This window comes from Ranitomeya variabilis, chromosome 5 (genome assembly GCF_051348905.1).
Source record: "Ranitomeya variabilis isolate aRanVar5 chromosome 5, aRanVar5.hap1, whole genome shotgun sequence".
NCBI lineage: Eukaryota > Metazoa > Chordata > Amphibia > Anura > Dendrobatidae > Ranitomeya > Ranitomeya variabilis.
The window spans coordinates 690,996,293-691,016,668 of record NC_135236.1 but is presented as its reverse complement, the minus strand read 5'-3'; the positions used below and the strand labels follow the sequence as shown (position 1 = coordinate 691,016,668).

Here is a 20,376-nt window from a genome sequence, read left to right as displayed (position 1 = left end):
TAGGTTTAGGGGAAAAAAACGCAAATTCCTGGGATTAGGTTTAGGCAAGGGTTAGGTTTAGGCTGCAATCCCCAAGGGTTAGGGTAAGAGTAGGGAACAGGGGAGGGATAGCACGTTCGGTCGCATCAAGACACTTGGAGACCGGGATTAGCTCGGCAAGACACTTGGAAACCAGGAAAACGTTCGTTCGGTCGCATCAAGACACTTGGAGACCGGGATTAGCTCGGCAAGACACTTGGAAACCAGGAAAACGTTCGTTCGGTCGCATCAAGACACTTGGAGACCGGGATTGGCGTCAGAGTCCCCTAACCCTAACCCTAACCCTTGACCCTTGACCCCTGACCCCTGACCCCTAACCCCTGACCCCTAACCCCTTAACCCTTAACCCCAACCCCGCCCCCCCCCCCCAGGGTTTTTATTGGTTTTTTGGCGTTTTTAAGACACTTCTCTAACCCCCCCGCCCCCCCAGGGGTCATTAAGACACTTGGAGACCGGGATTAGCTCGGCAAGACACTAGGTTTAGGGGAAAAAAACGCAAATTCCTGGGATTAGGTTTAGGCAAGGGTTAGGTTTAGGCTGCAATCCCCAAGGGTTAGGGTAAGAGTAGGGAACAGGGGAGGGATAGCACGTTCGGTCGCATCAAGACACTTGGAGACCGGGATTAGCTCGGCAAGACACTTGGAAACCAGGAAAACGTTCGTTCGGTCGCATCAAGACACTTGGAGACCGGGATTAGCTCGGCAAGACACTTGGAAACCAGGAAAACGTTCGTTCGGTCGCATCAAGACACTTGGAGACCGGGATTGGCGTCAGATTCCCCTAACCCTAACCCTAACCCTAACCCTAACCCTTGACCCCTGACCCCTGACCCCTAACCCCTGACCCCTAACCCCTTAACCCTTAACCCCAAACCCCCCCCCCAGGGTTTTTATTGGTTTTTTGGCGTTTTTAAGACACTTCTCTAACCCCCCCCCCCCCAGGGGTCATTAAGACACTTGGAGACCGGGATTAGCTCGGCAAGACACTAGGTTTAGGGGAAAAAAACGCAAATTCCTGGGATTAGGTTTAGGCAAGGGTTAGGTTTAGGCTGCAATCCCCAAGGGTTAGGGTAAGAGTAGGGAACAGGGGAGGGATAGCACGTTCGGTCGCATCAAGACACTTGGAGACCGGGATTAGCTCGGCAAGACACTTGGAAACCAGGAAAACGTTCGTTCGGTCGCATCAAGACACTTGGAGACCGGGATTAGCTCGGCAAGACACTTGGAAACCAGGAAAACGTTCGTTCGGTCGCATCAAGACACTTGGAGACCGGGATTGGCGTCAGATTCCCCTAACCCTAACCCTAACCCTAACCCTAACCCTAACCCTAACCCTTGACCCCTGACCCCTGACCCCTAACCCCTTAACCCTTAACCCCAACCCCCCCCCCCCGGGTTTTTATTGGTTTTTTGGCGTTTTTAAGACACTTCTCTAACCCCCCCCCCAGGGGTCATTAAGACACTTGGAGACCGGGATTAGCTCGGCAAGACACTAGGTTTAGGGGAAAAAAACGCAAATTCCTGGGATTAGGTTTAGGCAAGGGTTAGGTTTAGGCTGCAATCCCCAAGGGTTAGGGTAAGAGTAGGGAACAGGGGAGGGATAGCACGTTCGGTCGCATCAAGACACTTGGAGACCGGGATTAGCTCGGCAAGACACTTGGAAACCAGGAAAACGTTCGTTCGGTCGCATCAAGACACTTGGAGACCGGGATTAGCTCGGCAAGACACTTGGAAACCAGGAAAACGTTCGTTCGGTCGCATCAAGACACTTGGAGACCGGGATTGGCGTCAGATTCCCCTAACCCTAACCCTAACCCTAACCCTTGACCCTTGACCCCTGACCCCTGACCCCTAACCCCTGACCCCTAACCCCTTAACCCTTAACCCCAACCCCGCCCCCCCCCCCCCAGGGTTTTTATTGGTTTTTTGGCGTTTTTAAGACACTTCTCTAACCCCCCCCCCCCCCCCCAGGGGTCATTAAGACACTTGGAGACCGGGATTAGCTCGGCAAGACACTAGGTTTAGGGGAAAAAAACGCAAATTCCTGGGATTAGGTTTAGGCAAGGGTTAGGTTTAGGCTGCAATCCCCAAGGGTTAGGGTAAGAGTAGGGAACAGGGGAGGGATAGCACGTTCGGTCGCATCAAGACACTTGGAGACCGGGATTAGCTCGGCAAGACACTTGGAAACCAGGAAAACGTTCGTTCGGTCGCATCAAGACACTTGGAGACCGGGATTAGCTCGGCAAGACACTTGGAAACCAGGAAAACGTTCGTTCGGTCGCATCAATACACTTGGAGACCGGGATTGGCGTCAGATTCCCCTAACCCTAACCCTAACCCTAACCCTAACCCTAACCCTTGACCCCTGACCCCTAACCCCTGACCCCTAACCCCTTAACCCTTAACCCCAACCCCCCCCCCAGGGTTTTTATTGGTTTTTTGGCGTTTTTAAGACACTTCTCTAACCCCCCCCCCCCCAGGGGTCATTAAGACACTTGGAGACCGGGATTAGCTCGGCAAGACACTAGGTTTAGGGGAAAAAAACGCAAATTCCTGGGATTAGGTTTAGGCAAGGGTTAGGTTTAGGCTGCAATCCCCAAGGGTTAGGGTAAGAGTAGGGAACAGGGGAGGGATAGCACGTTCGGTCGCATCAAGACACTTGGAGACCGGGATTAGCTCGGCAAGACACTTGGAAACCAGGAAAACGTTCGTTCGGTCGCATCAAGACACTTGGAGACCGGGATTAGCTCGGCAAGACACTTGGAAACCAGGAAAACGTTCGTTCGGTCGCATCAAGACACTTGGAGACCGGGATTGGCGTCAGATTCCCCTAACCCTAACCCTAACCCTAACCCTAACCCTAACCCTAACCCTTGACCCTTGACCCCTGACCCCTGACCCCTAACCCCTGACCCCTAACCCCTTAACCCTTAACCCCAACCCCGCCCCCCCCCCCCCAGGGTTTTTATTGGTTTTTTGGCGTTTTTAAGACACTTCTCTAACCCCCCCCCCCAGGGGTCATTAAGACACTTGGAGACCGGGATTAGCTCGGCAAGACACTAGGTTTAGGGGAAAAAAACGCAAATTCCTGGGATTAGGTTTAGGCAAGGGTTAGGTTTAGGCTGCAATCCCCAAGGGTTAGGGTAAGAGTAGGGAACAGGGGAGGGATAGCACGTTCGGTCGCATCAAGACACTTGGAGACCGGGATTAGCTCGGCAAGACACTTGGAAACCAGGAAAACGTTCGTTCGGTCGCATCAAGACACTTGGAGACCGGGATTAGCTCGGCAAGACACTTGGAAACCAGGAAAACGTTCGTTCGGTCGCATCAAGACACTTGGAGACCGGGATTGGCGTCAGATTCCCCTAACCCTAACCCTAACCCTAACCCTAACCCTAACCCTTGACCCCTGACCCCTGACCCCTAACCCCTGACCCCTAACCCCTTAACCCTTAACCCCAACACCCCCCCCCCCCCCCAGGGTTTTTATTGGTTTTTTGGCGTTTTTAAGACACTTCTCTAACCCCCCCCCCCAGGGGTCATTAAGACACTTGGAGACCGGGATTAGCTCGGCAAGACACTAGGTTTAGGGGAAAAAAACGCAAATTCCTGGGATTAGGTTTAGGCAAGGGTTAGGTTTAGGCTGCAATCCCCAAGGGTTAGGGTAAGAGTAGGGAACAGGGGAGGGATAGCACGTTCGGTCGCATCAAGACACTTGGAGACCGGGATTAGCTCGGCAAGACACTTGGAAACCAGGAAAACGTTCGTTCGGTCGCATCAAGACACTTGGAGACCGGGATTAGCTCGGCAAGACACTTGGAAACCAGGAAAACGTTCGTTCGGTCGCATCAAGACACTTGGAGACCGGGATTGGCGTCAGATTCCCCTAACCCTAACCCTAACCCTAACCCTTGACCCCTGACCCCTGACCCCTAACCCCTGACCCCTAACCCCTTAACCCTTAACCCCAACCCCGCCCCCCCCCCCCCCCAGGGTTTTTATTGGTTTTTTGGCGTTTTTAAGACACTTCTCTAACCCCCCCCCCCCAGGGGTCATTAAGACACTTGGAGACCGGGATTAGCTCGGCAAGACACTAGGTTTAGGGGAAAAAAACGCAAATTCCTGGGATTAGGTTTAGGCAAGGGTTAGGTTTAGGCTGCAATCCCCAAGGGTTAGGGTAAGAGTAGGGAACAGGGGAGGGATAGCACGTTCGGTCGCATCAAGACACTTGGAGACCGGGATTAGCTCGGCAAGACACTTGGAAACCAGGAAAACGTTCGTTCGGTCGCATCAAGACACTTGGAGACCGGGATTAGCTCGGCAAGACACTTGGAAACCAGGAAAACGTTCGTTCGGTCGCATCAAGACACTTGGAGACCGGGATTGGCGTCAGATTCCCCTAACCCTAACCCTAACCCTAACCCTAACCCTTGACCCTTGACCCCTGACCCCTGACCCCTAACCCCTGACCCCTAACCCCTTAACCCTTAACCCCAACCCCGCCCCCCCCCCCAGGGTTTTTATTGGTTTTTTGGCGTTTTTAAGACACTTCTCTAACCCCCCCCCCCCCCAGGGGTCATTAAGACACTTGGAGACCGGGATTAGCTCGGCAAGACACTAGGTTTAGGGGAAAAAAATGCAAATTCCTGGGATTAGGTTTAGGCAAGGGTTAGGTTTAGGCTGCAATCCCCAAGGGTTAGGGTAAGAGTAGGGAACAGGGGAGGGATAGCACGTTCGGTCGCATCAAGACACTTGGAGACCGGGATTAGCTTGGCAAGACACTTGGAAACCAGGAAAACGTTCGTTCGGTCGCATCAAGACACTTGGAGACCGGGATTAGCTCGGCAAGACACTTGGAAACCAGGAAAACGTTCGTTCGGTCGCATCAAGACACTTGGAGACCGGGATTGGCGTCAGATTCCCCTAACCCTAACCCTAACCCTAACCCTAACCCTTGACCCCTGACCCCTAACCCCTGACCCCTAACCCCTTAACCCTTAACCCCAACCCCCCCCCCAGGGTTTTTATTGGTTTTTTGGCGTTTTTAAGACACTTCTCTAACCCCCCCCCCAGGGGTCATTAAGACACTTGGAGACCGGGATTAGCTCGGCAAGACACTAGGTTTAGGGGAAAAAAACGCAAATTCCTGGGATTAGGTTTAGGCAAGGGTTAGGTTTAGGCTGCAATCCCCAAGGGTTAGGGTAAGAGTAGGGAACAGGGGAGGGATAGCACGTTCGGTCGCATCAAGACACTTGGAGACCGGGATTAGCTCGGCAAGACACTTGGAAACCAGGAAAACGTTCGTTCGGTCGCATCAAGACACTTGGAGACCGGGATTAGCTCGGCAAGACACTTGGAAACCAGGAAAACGTTCGTTCGGTCGCATCAAGACACTTGGAGACCGGGATTGGCGTCAGATTCCCCTAACCCTAACCCTAACCCTAACCCTAACCCTAACCCGAACCCGAACCCGAACCCTAACCCGATACGCCCGCCGTAATCACCTATACAGCATCACGGGGGATGACTCAGCCCCAGGGGTGGCACCTACACGGTTGTCGAGCAAGCCATGGCTGTAACGCATGGGTACTAACTGGATCCATCGATCCCAATCACAGCATGGTGGCTCACTTGTTAGCGCTGCGGCCTTGCCGAGCTGGCGTCACGGGTTCGAATCCTGTTGTGTCATACATTCAGAAATTGAAAAATCACAGGTGTTATGTCAAGGACACTTCCAGGAGCCTGGGGAAGGTTTGCAGGAAGGGTCCTTGACTCTTAGAAAAATTTTGAGACAATCCTGATTTTGTGAAAAATGACCCATTTCCCCTACTTCCACCCCAGGGGGGCGTCACTATGTTGTGGGGTACCCCAAGACAGTGACCTAAGTGTGGGTGAAGTTTGCGGTGCACGGGCAGCAAGTCGAATTTTGGATGAAAATCCATATTTTCATACTTAAAAAATTTCAGGCGTGTGTCAGACTTCCAGGCAGGGGAAGCCGCTGGAGGTGTGCCGAGGACGCTTCCAGAAGCCTGGGGAAGATTTTCTGGAAGAGTCCTTGACACTTAGAAAAATTTTGAGAAAATCCTGATTTTGTGAAAAATGACACATTTCCCCTACTTCCACCACAGGGGGGCGCTGTCACGATATGGTAGGAAATATCATATAAGTGGAGTTTCTCTTGTCAGCCCAGGATGTGGGCTAAGAAACCCCCCTTCTCTTTTACTTCAGAGTTGAGCTTGCCTTGCCAATGTATGTGAGAGGGGAGTTTTATTGAAGAAAGGTATTTACGACCGGCATTTCCTGCCGTGTAAGCTCTTGTCCAGCTATCACTGGACTAGAACCTTCTAGAATCATGAAAGTCCTTTGTTCTGTTTTTGTAAGATATTAGGCAAATCGTTTAAGTTAAGACCACGAAAACATATATTTGTAATCTCCATCGAAGGAGCTACCCATCACTCTAAACATGAGCTTTTAACTCCATCAGGTGAAGAAGTAGGGATTTCTCTGTAAATATACATCCCAAATAGGACATATTTGATCTCACTAGAATGCCAGCGATAATACGAGATGAATGCTGGGTATGGTACGATTATGACATGTTCTGGAGCGAAGTTACGGGCATCAGATATATTTCATGCCCTGTTAGTAAAAAGGAAGAGGTAGGAGGGATTGGAAAAGCCAGCCCTTTCTGTGAGGTCACAGGCTGTAGGTTATAAAGTTGCTGGCAGGCTTCCAGGGGGTTGTTGTGAGTTTTTCCTGGACAGACCTGATCAGCACGACCAATGAGCTGGGACGTATGGTTGCCTGCAATGCAATGATCTGAGAAATGTGAGTGTTATCTTTTCTTCATTTAATCCTGTTATTTTCATAATTACCTTGTACATATTTGCAATTGTCTCACTTGTAACATCTTTGTAAAATATTTTTATAAAGCACTGCCTACTCCTTGTGGGGTATATTATTTCATGCCAGTTCTTCCTCCCTGCTCTAAAAACGTACCCTAACTCTCTTGAAGGGGAATTACGCTACTGTTTTGGGTTAGCTCCGGACCCGTTTAATCGGAGCTGGTGGCAGCTTACCGTGTGCAGGCTTTTGGGGGTCACTGTAGCGACTGCGGCTTGATAATTATTGTTCCTGCCTGAGTGGGAGTAGTTATCGCGTCGCTGCAGCGCACCCAATAGCCAGTACATAGCAGGCAGCCTTTCTGGCGGCTAAATACCCTAGGTGCAGTACCTAATCTGACCTGAGAGTAAGGGGGGCGCCAGAGAGCTGCAAGGGTTGAGTGAAACTGTAAGCGGGATACACAAATCCCTGCAGTTCATGGTATATTGAAGAGCAGTGGGATACCTAAAATAAGCCCCTGCTGTAAACTAAGAGGTCAATAACCTTGTGTGTTTTTTTATCACATTGTGACAGTGGAGGGATAACGAGGATAAGCCCCCCTGCACATGTGATAGCCGTCTGCTGGTCTAAAGTCACCCCAATCCGTGACCTAATGGTGGCAGTGGTCAGGAATCCTTGTGGATTTTCGTGACAAACTGCGGGCCACGGCTAAGGGATCGTGACAATTGGAGACAGTCACGGTGGGAATCGTGACAGGCGTCAATATGTTGTAAGGTACCCCAGGACAGTGACCTCAATGTGGGTGAAGTTCGCGGTGCATGGGCCGAAAGTTGAATTTTGGATGAAAAACCATATTTTCATACTTAAAAAATTTGAGGCGTGTCAGAATTCCAGGCGGGGGAAGCCGCTGGAGGTGTACCGAGGACGCTTCCAGAAGCCTGGGGAAGATTTTCTGGAAGAGTTCTTGACACTTAGAAAATTTTTTGCAATTTTCAGATTTTTGTGCAAAAATCACATTTCCCCTTACCCCACCCAAGAGGGGCTTGAATATGTTGCTGAGTACCCCGAGAGTGTCCCCAAAGTGGGGGAGAAGTGATTTTGTACCCCCCCTGAGTCAAAGAGGCAAATATGAACATACATTTGAATAATTTTATTAATGACAGATCAAAATTGACAGATTCGCATGGGCTTTATTCGCCTGATTGGGACGAGTCGAATATTCTCGAGTCCATACTCCTCAGTAGACTCGGGTGACTCGGTATCACTTTCCGTGGTATCTACCACCTCGATATTCAATCCACTGGTTGATGCCATTACCGGTGACATAATCTCGGGTGACTCGGTAGCAGTTTCTGTGATATCTACCACCTCGATATCCAATCCACTGGTTGATGCCATTACCGGTGACATAATCTCGGCATCATCACGATTTCCTGCGTTGTACACCAGCTCTTGGGCACGACACATATTTGTCAGGGTCTTCTCCCGGTAAACTCTATCAGCCACATTGTTTATATGTGCCAAGTAGCGGGCAAACAAGCGCTGTTCGCTATCTGTGTATTGTGACAAAGTCCATGTCTCGCATACCCGCCGTACGAGGTGGCTGGTGACGTTTGGGAGGTTGTAGCTATGGAGGAAAGCACATTGTTATTACCGGTTGCTACTTATGGCTGTGGGTCACTTGACTTGTGACCACCTTACCTTGAATGGTATCGTCTGAGGCCCACGGATGGATTTTCTATGACCTTCCCGGTACACGTCACAAAAAAGTTTGTGATGTTCTTTCGGCCAGCGGTAAAGACCGGTCTGACATATTCCGCATACGCTTTGAACCACTGAAAAAGAAGAAAAAAATATGTTAATCTCCAGCCAGAGGGCACCCCTCCAAAGGTTTTACATGGGGGCGAGAGATGGTTTTGCTCCCCATAATGAGTGGAGTTGCCTGGGTTCCCTGGCTTTGAGAAAAACTTACCGATTCCTCTTCCTCTGAAAATACGAAAGTTGCTACCTGAGAGGTGGAACACTTGTGAGTCTTCACACCCACAATTGTCTTGCGTCTTCCGTGGTACGAGTGATGGATCCTCTCATTCCACTCTGAAACCTACGATGTGAAAAAAGGTGGAAAATTATTGAACCGGTTCAGCAAATACCGCTGACCCACAGGGCCCGATGACTTACAGTCATGTTACGAACAACACCCGGTCTTTGGAGATGTTTTAGAATCAGAAGGGCCTCGAGGTACAGTACGACTTGCCGGCGATCTTCTTCCGATCCGTCATCTTTCACCGCCTCGACGCTAGCATGAAATGTTGGCCTTGCCTCCTCCAGTATGATCTGGCAGTCCTTGGGTGACTTCGAGGGCTTCATCAACATATCGTACCTGCGGGTAAAAATGAAGGGAATTAACCAACATCTGAGGTTTGGTAACAATCCACTTAATATTGGATCTTTTGAACGGTGTACCTTTTACTTACAGACTCTCGGCGGGCTCCCTTGTACAATGTTTTCTGAAGGTCAGTTGTAAAATTCATGAATACTTCACATGCCTTATAAAGTTTAGGATTCTCTAGTCTCAGTTTGGTGGCCCTCATCTGATAGATTGTAAATCTCCGTATATGCTTCAACATTTTGAGGGAGGTCTGGCTCGATAGACGGAGTTTTCCAAGTTGTTCAAAAAAATTATTAACCTTGGTTGGTCTTACGAGGTACTCCAGAGTTACAAATCTTGGGTTCACAAAGAATAGAAACCGTGCTACGTTTGATACCTCCTGTTGACAGTTTGGGACCCCATGGGTAACTGTTAGGTATGAGTGGAACCCCTTTAACATGGGGTGATTCAATGAGTGACGCTTGTACAATCCGGCTGCCTTGGTAGCCGTGCGTTTTTTGTCTTTCCATTCCCTTTCCTGAATAGTGAAATCGCTGCCATCCATGACCTCATCGCCTACGGGGTCAGAAACACTCCCTGTGTGCTCAGGCTCATGGCACGGGTCTCCCTCCGGACTGTCTACCGGCCGTAAAGTGAAAGGCACGTCCATCTCATCCGAATCTAGCTCTGCCAGGGGCGGGGGGCACGGGTCTCCCTCCGGACTGTCTACCGGCCGTAAAAGGAAAGGCACGTCCATGAAATCTGAATCTACCTGTGACAGGGGCATGTCGCCTGGGCGGGGCTCCGTATTGTCGGTTGGTACCTGAGCGGGCCCTTCAGAGGTCATTGGCGTGTTTTGTGACTCAAACCTAGGCTTGTTTGCTATTAAAAAGCCGCGACCTTCTAAGAAGGCGACAGTCTCCTCCAAGGATTGGAGGGGCTTGAGGTCTCTGAATTGGATCGTTGTCCCCTTGCTAGCGATACAGCGAAGTTGATACTTGGCCGAAGCTATGGCGTTTTTTATCTCAGAATCACCGTGGGACCTCATGCATACCCTTCTCAGATGTGTGGATTTATATTTGGTTGCCCTGTGGCACACGGGGCATGTAAGCGGTGTCCGTGGGTGCCTGCGAGGACAAAAGCAATAAAACCGGTCACCTTGCCAGCAAGCGTACGACTCCGCTACAAGGTACATTCATATGTCTCTATGTGGCCGACGAATGTCTTCTACTCACCGGTCCATTGCGAAGGGTTCCCCGCAGTCAAACGGAGCGTTCCGTAATGGTTGATTAAAGCGCTGAGTTTCTCTGTGTCTTGAACGGTGGCAAACTGCTTTTTCTCCGCGTGAGTCACCCGCCCAGGTGAAAGACGCCAGCACAGGTGATTGGAATTGACCGGATGTGTTTTGCCGTACTCTGATATACGTCACCACGGGGGTTGAGTCGGCCCCAAGGGTGGCACCTACACGGCTGCTAAACATCCGTAGGGTTGCTGATATATCCCTAACACCCTAACACCCTAACCCTAACCCTAACACCCTAACACCCTAACTCTAACCCTAACCCTAACACCCTAACACCCTAACACCCTAACATCCTAACCCTAACCCTAACCCTAACCCTAACCCCCTAACCCCCTAACCCCAACACCCTAACCCTAACCCCCTAACCCTAACCCCCTAACCCCCTAACCTCCTAACCCTAACCCCCTAACCCCAACACCCTAACCCTAACACCCTAACCCTAGCCCGGACACATCTTCTATATACTACACCACACGGGACACATCCTCTATATACTACACCACACAGGACACACCCTCTAAATACTACACCACACAGGACATATGACGTGTCCCGTGTTGTGTAGTATATAGAGGATGTGTCCTGTGTGATGTAGTATATAGAGGATGTGTCCTGTGCGGTGTAGTATATAGAGGGTGTGTCCTGTGTGGTGTAGTATATAGAGGATGTGTCCCATGTGGTGTAGTATATAGAAGATGTGTCCCGTGTGGTGTAGTATATAGAGGATGTGTCCCGTGTGGTGTAGTATATAGAGGATGTGTGGTGTAGTATATAGAGGATGTGTCCCGTGTGGTGTAGTATATAGAGGATGTGTCCCGTGTGGTGTAGTATATATAGGATGTGTGGTGTAGTATATAGATGTGTCCCATGTGGTGTAGTATATAGAGGATGTGTCCCGTGTGGTGTAGTACATAGAGGACGTGTCCCATGTGGTGTAATATATAGAGGATGTATCCCATTTGGTGTAGTATATAGAGGATGTGTCCTGTGCGGTGTAGTATATAGAGGATGTGTCCTGTGTGGTGTAGTATATAGAGGATGTGTCCTGTGTGGTGTAGTATATAGAGGATGTGTCCTGTGTGGTGTAATATATAGAGGACGTGTCCCGTGTGGTGTAGTATATAGAGGATGTGTCCTGTGTGATGTAGTATATAGAGGATGTGTCCTGTGCGGTGTAGTATATAGAGGGTGTGTCCTGTGTGGTGTAGTATATAGAGGATGTTGCCCCGTGTGGTGTAGTATATAGAGGATGTGTCCCGTGCGGTGTAGTATATACAGGATGTGTCCCGTGTGGTGTAGTATATAGAGGATGTGTCCTGTGTGGTGTAGTATATAGAGGATGTATCCTATTTGGTGTAGTATATAGAGGATGTGTCCTGTGCGGTGTAGTATATAGAGGATGTGTCCTGTGTGGTGTAATATATAGAGCATGTATCCTGTGTGGTGTAGTATATAGAGGATGTGTCCTGTGTGATGTAGTATATAGAGGATGTGTCCTGTGCGGTGTAGTATATAGAGGGTGTGTCCTGTGTGGTGTAGTATATAGAGGATGTGTCCCATTTGGTGTAGTATATAGAGGATGTGTCCTGTGTGGTGTAGTATATAGAGGATGTGTCCCGTGTGATGTAGTATATAGAGGATGTATCCTGTGTGGTGTAGTATATAGAGGATGTGTCCTGTGTGGTGTAGTATATAGAGGATGTATCCTGTGTGGTGTAGTATATAGAGGATGTGTCCCGTGTGGTGTAGTATATAGAGGATGTGTCCCGTGTGGTGTAGTATATAGAGGATGTGTCCCGTGTGGTGTAGTATATAGAGGATGTGTCCCATGTGGTGTAGTATATAGAGGATGTGTCCCATTTGGTGTAGTATATAGAGGATGTGTCCCGTGTGATGTAGTATATAGAGGATGTGTCCCGTGTGGTGTAGTATATAGAGGGTGTATCCTGTGTGGCGTAGTATATAGAGGGTGTATCCTGTGTGGTGTAGTATATAGAGGGTGTATCCTGTGTGGTGTAGTATATAGAGGATGTGTCCTGTGTAATGTAGTTTATAGAGGATGTGTCCCATTTGGTGTAGTATATAGAGGATGTGTCCCGTGTGGTGTAGTATATAGAGGATGTATCCTGTGTGGTGTAGTATATAGAGGATGTATCATGTGTGGTGTAGTATATAGAGGATGTGTCCTGTGTGGTGTAGTATATAGAGGATGTGTCCCGTGTGGTGTGGTATATAGAGGATGTGTCCCATTTGGTGTAGTATATAGAGGATGTGTCCCGCGTGGTGTAGTATATAGAGGATGTGTCCTGTGCGGTGTAGTATATAGAGGATGTGTCCCGTGTGGTGTAGTATATAGAGGATGTGTCCCATTTGGTGTAGTATATAGAGGATGTGTCCCGCGTGGTGTAGTATATAGAGGATGTCTCCCGTGTGGTGTAGTATATAGAGGATGTGTCCTGTGTGATGTAGTATATAGAGGATGTGTCCTGTGTGGTGTAGTATATAGAGGATGTGTCCCATTTGGTGTAGTATATAGAGGATGTGTCCCGTGTGGTGTAGTATATAGAGGATGTGTCCCATTTGGTGTAGTATATAGAGGATGTGTCCCACGTGGTGTAGTATATAGAGGATGTCTCCCGTGTGGTGTAGTATATAGAGGATGTGTCCTGTGTGATGTAGTATATAGAGGATGTGTCCCGTGTGGTGTAGTATATAGAGGATGTGTCCCATTTGGTGTAGTATATAGAGGATGTGTCCCGTGTGGTGTAGTATATAGAGGATGTGTCCTGTGCGGTGTAGTATATAGAGGATGTGTCCCGTGTGGTGTAGTATATAGAGGATGTGTCCCATTTGGTGTAGTATATAGAGGATGTGTCCCGCGTGGTGTAGTATATAGAGGATGTCTCCCGTGTGGTGTAGTATATAGAGGATGTGTCCTGTGTGATGTAGTATATAGAGGATGTGTCCCGTGTGGTGTAGTATATAGAGGATGTGTCCCATTTGGTGTAGTATATAGAGGATGTGTCCCGTGTGGTGTAGTATATAGAAGATGTGTCCTGTGCGGTGTAGTATATAGAGGATGTGTCCCGTGTGGTGTAGTATATAGAGGATGTCACGATATGGTATGAAATATCATAAGTTTAGTTTCTCTGGTCAGCCCAGGATGTGGGCTAAGAAACCCCCCTTGTCTTTTACTTCAGAGTTGAGCTTGCCGTGCCAATGTATGTGAGGAGGGGAGTTTTATTGAAGAAAGGAATTTACGACCGGCATTTCCTGCCGGGTAAGCTCTTGTCCAGCATCACTGGAATGGAAACTTCTAGAACACATGGAAGTTCTTTGTTCCATTTGTGTAAGATATTAGGCGAACGATTTAAAATACGAACACCAAAATATATCGTCATAATCACACTCGGAGGATCTACGCATCACTCTAACTACGGGCGTCTAACTCCATCTAAAAAAGAAGCAGTGATTGCTCTGTACATAATAGGACATATTTGATCTCATTAGAAAGCCCACGATAATCTGAGATGAATGCTGGGTATGATATGATTCTGACATGTCCTGTAGCGAAGATACCAGCATTAGATATCTTTAGGGGACATTTAGTTACACTGAAGAAAGAGGCGGGCGATCTCAACACAGCCCTTTCTGTGAGGTCACAGGCTGTAGGTTATAAAGTTGCTGGCAGGCTTCCAGAGGGTAGTTGTGAGTTTTTACCTGAAGCGACCAGACTGCGAGTGCAAATGCACTGGGATAGATGGAAAGCTCTCCTAGCCTGTTGCCTGCAAATGCAATGATCTGAGAATATGTGAGTGTTACCTTTTCTTCATTTAATCCTTTTATTTTTATAATTACCTTGTACATATTTGCAATTGTCTCATTTGTAACATCTTTGTAAAATATTTTGATAAACACTGCATAAACTTTATGGGTATATTATTTCATGCCAGTTATTTCTCCATGCTCTAAAAACGTACCCTGTCTCTTGAAGGGAAAGTACGCTACTGTTTTGGGGTTTGCTTCGTACCCGTTTAATCGAGGCTGGTGGCAGTGATACCGTGTACTGTGCAGGCCTTTGGGTTTCACTGTAGCGACTGCGGCTTGATAATTATTGTTCCTGCCTGAGCGGGAGTAGTTATCGCGTCGCTGCAGCGCGCCCAATAGCCAGTACATAGCAGGCAGCCTTTCTGGCGACCAATTACCCTAGGTGCAGTACCTAATCTGACCTGAGAGTAAGGGGGGCGCCAGAGAGCTGCAAGTGTTAAGTGGAACTGTAAGCGGGATAGACACAAATCCCTGCAGTTCATGGTATATTGAAGAGCAGTGGGATACCTAAAATAAGCCCCTGCTGTAAACTAAGAGGTCAATAGCCTCGTGTGTGTTTTTTTCATCACATTGAGGCAGTGGAGGGATAACTAAGATAAGCCCCCTGCACATGTGATAGCCGTCTGTTGGTTTAAAGTCACCCCAATCCGTGACATATTGTGGGCAGCGGCTAAGGGATCTTGACAGTCACGGTGTGAATCGTGACAGAGGATGTGTCCCATTTGGTGTAGTATATAGAGGATGTGTCCCGCGTGGTGTAGTATATAGAGGATGTCTCCCATGTGGTGTAGTATATAGAGGATGTGTCCTGTGTGATGTAGTATATAGAGGATGTGTCCCGTGTGGTGTAGTATATAGAGGATGTGTCCCATTTGGTGTAGTATATAGAGGATGTGTCCCATGTGGTGTAGTATATATAGTTTATGTGTCCCATTTGGTGTAGTATATAGAGGATGTGTCCCGCGTGGTGTAGTATATAGAGGATGTGTCCCATTTGGTGTAGTATATAGAGGATGTCTTCGGTGTCGTGTAGCATACAGAGGATCTCTCCTGCTGCCACCCACGGTTCACATTGTTACAACTGATTAAGGCTATGTGCACATGTTCAGGAAAGTGTGCAGAATTTTCCTGAGCGAATGCAGACTACTTTTGCAGGAAATCCACACGCGTATTTTTCACGTTTTTATTGCTTTTTTTTGCGCGTTTTTTTCCGAACTTTTTGTGGATGCTTAATGTAAGCGTTTTTAAGCGTTTTTGCCTGGAAAACCTCAGAAAAAACGAGAAAAAATGCGAAAAATCCGGAACATGTGCACATAGCATTACATTGAAAAACCTGAAATAAAAGAGACATTATCAAGTGGAATTTCATCTAGCATTTATTAGTGATGATACATGGAGATATGGAGAATGTGCAATATTCAGTATAAAGATAAAGGGTGACAGCAAATATGTAAAGACTTAATAGAAAAACAGAGGAAGGCCACGATTACGCGCAGTATGCTTTGCCCAGCTGCGGGCAAAGCCGAAAAGCATTATTGCGCATGCGCCACCGCACTATGTCCCGGAAGTATTTCGCTGTGTTCCGGGACATAGTGCGGCGGCGCATGCGCACTAATGCTTTTCGGCTTTGCCCGCAGTTGGGCAAAGCATACTGCGCGTGCGCAAGGCAAGATTGCATTACGCACGCGTGTACTACGGAGGAAACCAACTCACATTCAAGAAAATCTTGCGGCCAGCGGGAAAGGAAGGGGTGAATGAAACAAGAGAAAACACCGCCCATCGGACCGAACACAGGGCCCGCCAAAATCAGGTGACAGAGTCCCTTTAATTAAATGTGACTCAATTATGGCAATGAGGAGAGAAACAAAGATAGCATCATCATCGTGTCCTGCGGTCAATGTGGGGTAGCAGAGTGGACAGAATGGCTGACACGCTAGCTTCTTACAATGGGTTTTATATTGGTGACAGAGGCCATTGCGCACAGCCTTACAAGTATACATATTTACAATGTACGGGGTTTACAGGCGGCAGCACTCATCATTATGCCAGATGCCGTCGTGGCTCTCCTGCCATCTCCCCTCTGTTTTCAGCTGCTGATTTTGGTTAACATTTTGTTGAGAGCTTGTTTGACATGAGTGGTAGAGCTTCTTCTTCTTGTCTTTCCTTGAATCATTTTCCTTCGTCTTATCTCACGACACAACTCATAAAATACCTCAGTGATGTTCCCTTCGCCAGTGCAGGCGGAACACTCATAGAAGGCACAAGCCAGTTCTGTGGCAAGCTTCTCACCATCCTCAGTGCGAACCTGACGAGAGTGATCCAGATCCGCTTTGTTTCCCACTAGGATAAATGTCACATTTTTTGGTTTCTTTACTTCATCTAAGAGGTTCTTAAATATCATGACGTCTTCAAAGCTTCCCCTATCAGTTATATCATACACAATTATAAAGCCTTCTCCCCAGCGGATGTGTCCTTCCCTCTGCAAAGGGTCTTCCTGAAAATAAATATGAAGAAAGAGAAATTAATAGAAGCTAATAACACACACACACAGTGAGTGCGGAAAGTATTCAGACCCCTTTAAATTTTTCACTCTTTGTTTCATTGCAGCCATTTGGTAAATTCAAAAAAAGTTCATTTTTTCTCATTAATGTACACTCTGCACCCCATCTTCACTGAAAAATAAAAAAAGAAAAGTAGAAATTTTTGCAAATCTACTATATAATTGTCTAAGGGTCACTTCCGTCTGTCCTTCTGTCTGTTATTCGTTCGCTGATTGGTCTCGCCAGCTGCCTGTCATGGCTGCCGCGACCAATCAGCGACACACACAGTCTGGAAGGAAATGGGCGCTCCTTACTCCCCGCACTCACTGCCCGGCGCCTGCATACACCCCTCCGCTCACCGCTCACACAGGGTTAATGCCGCAGTAACGGACGGCGTTATGCCGCGGGTAACGCACTCCGTTACCGCCGCTATTAACCCTGTGTAACCAAGTTTTTTACTATTGACGCAGCCTATGCAGCGCCAATAGTAAAAACATCTAATGTTAAAAATAATTAAAAAAATAAAAAATGATTATATACTCACCTACGCCGCCTTTCCCGCTCCTCGCGATGCAACCGGCACGTTCCGGTGGCACGGTAGTCTGGCAGAAGGACCAGCCATGACGTCACGGTCATGTGACCGCGACGTCATCACAAGTCCTGCGCGCCTGCACGGAAAGGACCTGCCGTGACGTCACGGTCAGGTGACCGCTACACGGTCATGTGACCGCGACGTCATGACAGGTCCTGCCCGACAAGGACCTGCCGTTACATCACGGTCATGTGACCGCGTCACGGTCACGTAACCGCGACGTCATCACCCTGGGACCGGAAGCTGCCGCCTGCACCCCACACAGGCGACAGTGCTACAACGCGCCTGTGGAAGGTGAGTATATGTTTATTTTTTATTTTTTTAACCTGTGTCATACGTGGCTGGGCAATATACTACATAGCTGGGCAATATGCTACATGGGCTGTGCAATATACTACGTGGCTCTGTGCTGTATACTACATCACTGGGCAATATACTACATGGCTGGGCAATATACTACATAGCTGGGCAATATACTACATGGGCTGTGCAATATACTACGTGGCTCTGTGCTGTATACTACATCACTCGGCAATATACTATGTGGCTGGGCAATATACTACATGGGCTGTGCAATATACTACGTGGCTCTGTGCTGTATACTACTCACTAGGCAATATACAATGTAACTGGGCAATATACTACGTCAATGGGCAATATACAATGTAACTGGGCAATATACTACATCAATGGGCAATATACTACGTGACTGGGCAATATACTACGTGGCTGGGCAATATACTACGTGGACATACATATTCTAGAATACCCGATGCGTTAGAATCCGGCAACCATCTAGTTTATTATAAAAGAAAAACTAAAATATCACATGGTCATAAGTATTCAGACCCTTTGCTCAGACACTCATATGTAAGTCGCATGCTGTCCATTTCCTTGTAATCCTTCTTGAGATGGTTCTACTCCTTCATTGGAGGCCAGCTGTGTGTAATTACACTGATAGGATGTGATTTGGAAAGGCACACACCTGTCTATATAAGACCTCACAGCTCACAGTGCATCTCAGACCAAATGAGAATCAAGAGGTCAAAGGAACTGGCCAAGGAGCTCAGAGACAGAATTGTGGCACAGATCTGGCCAAGGTTACAACAGAATTTCTGCAGTACTCAAGGTTCCTAAGAGCACAGTGGCCTCCATAATCCTTAAATGGAAGAAGTTTGGAACCACTAGAAGTCTTCCTAGACCTGGCCGTCCATCCAAACTGAGCAATCGTGGGTGAAGAGCCTTGGTGAGAGAGGTGAAGAAGAACCCCGAGATCACTGTGGCTGATGTCATGATCCATTCCAGGGTATAATCCCGTCTGCCCTTTTTCCGGGTGGATCATGTCAAGGGTTAACTTAACTCTGCCTCATTCTGGGTTCAGGTTTGCTATTTAGCTCCGATGCATCCTGCTGGTGGTGTCAGCTATAGTTCTGCGTTCGGCGTGTGTACCTGACTCTGGTAGCTCTTGATCTGTCCTGCTGTGATCCCTGACTTGCCCTGTGTCTGTTGACTTCCTCTGTCTGCCCTTTTCCCAGTGTTTCCCTGTTTGTTGGTTTGATTCTCTCGTTTTGGACTTGGCTCATATTTGGACTCACTTCTGCCTTCTGTCTTTGTCTTATCCGCTTCTGACCGTTGCTGAACCCCCTGGCTTGTTCCTGACCATGTATACTGCTGCTACTATTGGTACTTCTGCTTCTAATGTTTTTTTGACTCGGCTTGTCTGACCACTCTCTCGCCACTTGGTGGCGTCTGTGCTGCTGCTGTGTGTGCAGTCTCACTTCCCTCTCAAGCTCCCCCTGGTGGAGGTTGCGCTATTCTGCACTGCAGCAGCATGACAGCTGAGCTCCAGAGATGCAACAGGGAGATGGGAGAAAGTTCCACAAACTCAACTACCACTGCAGTCCTCCACCAGTCAGGCCTTTATAGCAGAGTGTCCCAACGGAAACCTCTCCTCAGTGCAAGACATATGAAAGCCCGCATAGAGTTTGCTAAAAAACAAATGAAGGACTCCCAGACTATAAAAAATAAGACTATCTGGTCTGATGAGATGAAGATAGACCTCTTTGGTGATAAGTCTAAGGGTATATGCACACGTTGCAGATTTGCCTGTGGAATTTTCTGCGCAGATTCTGCATCTCTTGGCAGAAAACGCAGGAAAAAATCCATGCAGAATTTATGCATTTTGTATGCGTTTTTGATGCAGATTTTCATGCTTTTTTTTCATGCAGATTTGTATGTGTTTTTGAAAGCTAAATAAAGATTTATTATTGAAAAAAAATGATTGTGATGTCATTTCTTGTCCAACCTCTTCATGTACATACTCCATTGAAGAATAATGTTTACACACAGATAGATCTACTATATAATTGTCTAAGGGCACTTCCGTCTGTCTGTCCTTCTGTCTATCTTTCTGTCTGTCACAGATATTCATTGGTTGCGGCCTCTGTCTGTCATGGAATCCAAGTCGCTGATTGGTCTCGCCAGCTGCCTGTCATGGCTGCCGCGACCAATCAGCGACGGCCACAGTCCAATTAGTCCCTCCCTACTCCCCTGCAGTCAGTGCCCGGCGCCCGCTCCATACTCCCCGCAGTCACCGCTCACACAGGGTTAATGCAGGCGGTAACGGACCGCGTTATGCTGTGGGTGACTCACTCCGTTACGGCCGCTATTAACCCTGTGTGACCAAGTTTTTACTATTGATGCTGCCTATGCAGCGTCAATAGTAAAAACATCTAATGTTAAAAATAATTTAAAAAATTAAAAATCATTATATACTCACCTTCCGCCGCCTTTCCCGCTCCTCGCGACGCTCCAGTGACCGCTCCATGCAAGCGGCAGGTTTCCGGTGGCAAGGATGGTCTGCA

The 20,376-nt window shown here is 48.0% G+C and overlaps 1 protein-coding gene across 3 annotated transcripts in view; it reads right to left on the bottom strand.

Annotated features, from left to right (window-relative positions):
* Positions 1–15,739: 15,739 nt before the first annotated feature.
* The window catches only part of RERG (RAS like estrogen regulated growth inhibitor), a 233,777-nt gene continuing 229,140 nt past the window's right edge, over positions 15,740–20,376 (bottom strand). The window contains exons 5-6 of one of the 3 annotated variants that reach the window (XR_013215988.1): positions 15,993–16,874; positions 15,741–15,934 (exon numbers count right to left, since the gene is read on the bottom strand). Coding sequence is in view for 2 of the 3 variants with exons in the window: in XM_077267289.1 (XP_077123404.1) it covers positions 16,467–16,874 (408 nt within the window). In the remaining variant the exon portion in view is untranslated. Of the gene's footprint in view, positions 16,875–20,376 lie in introns of all 3 variants that reach the window. The other 2 variants (XM_077267289.1, XM_077267288.1) reach the window with 2 other exon arrangements.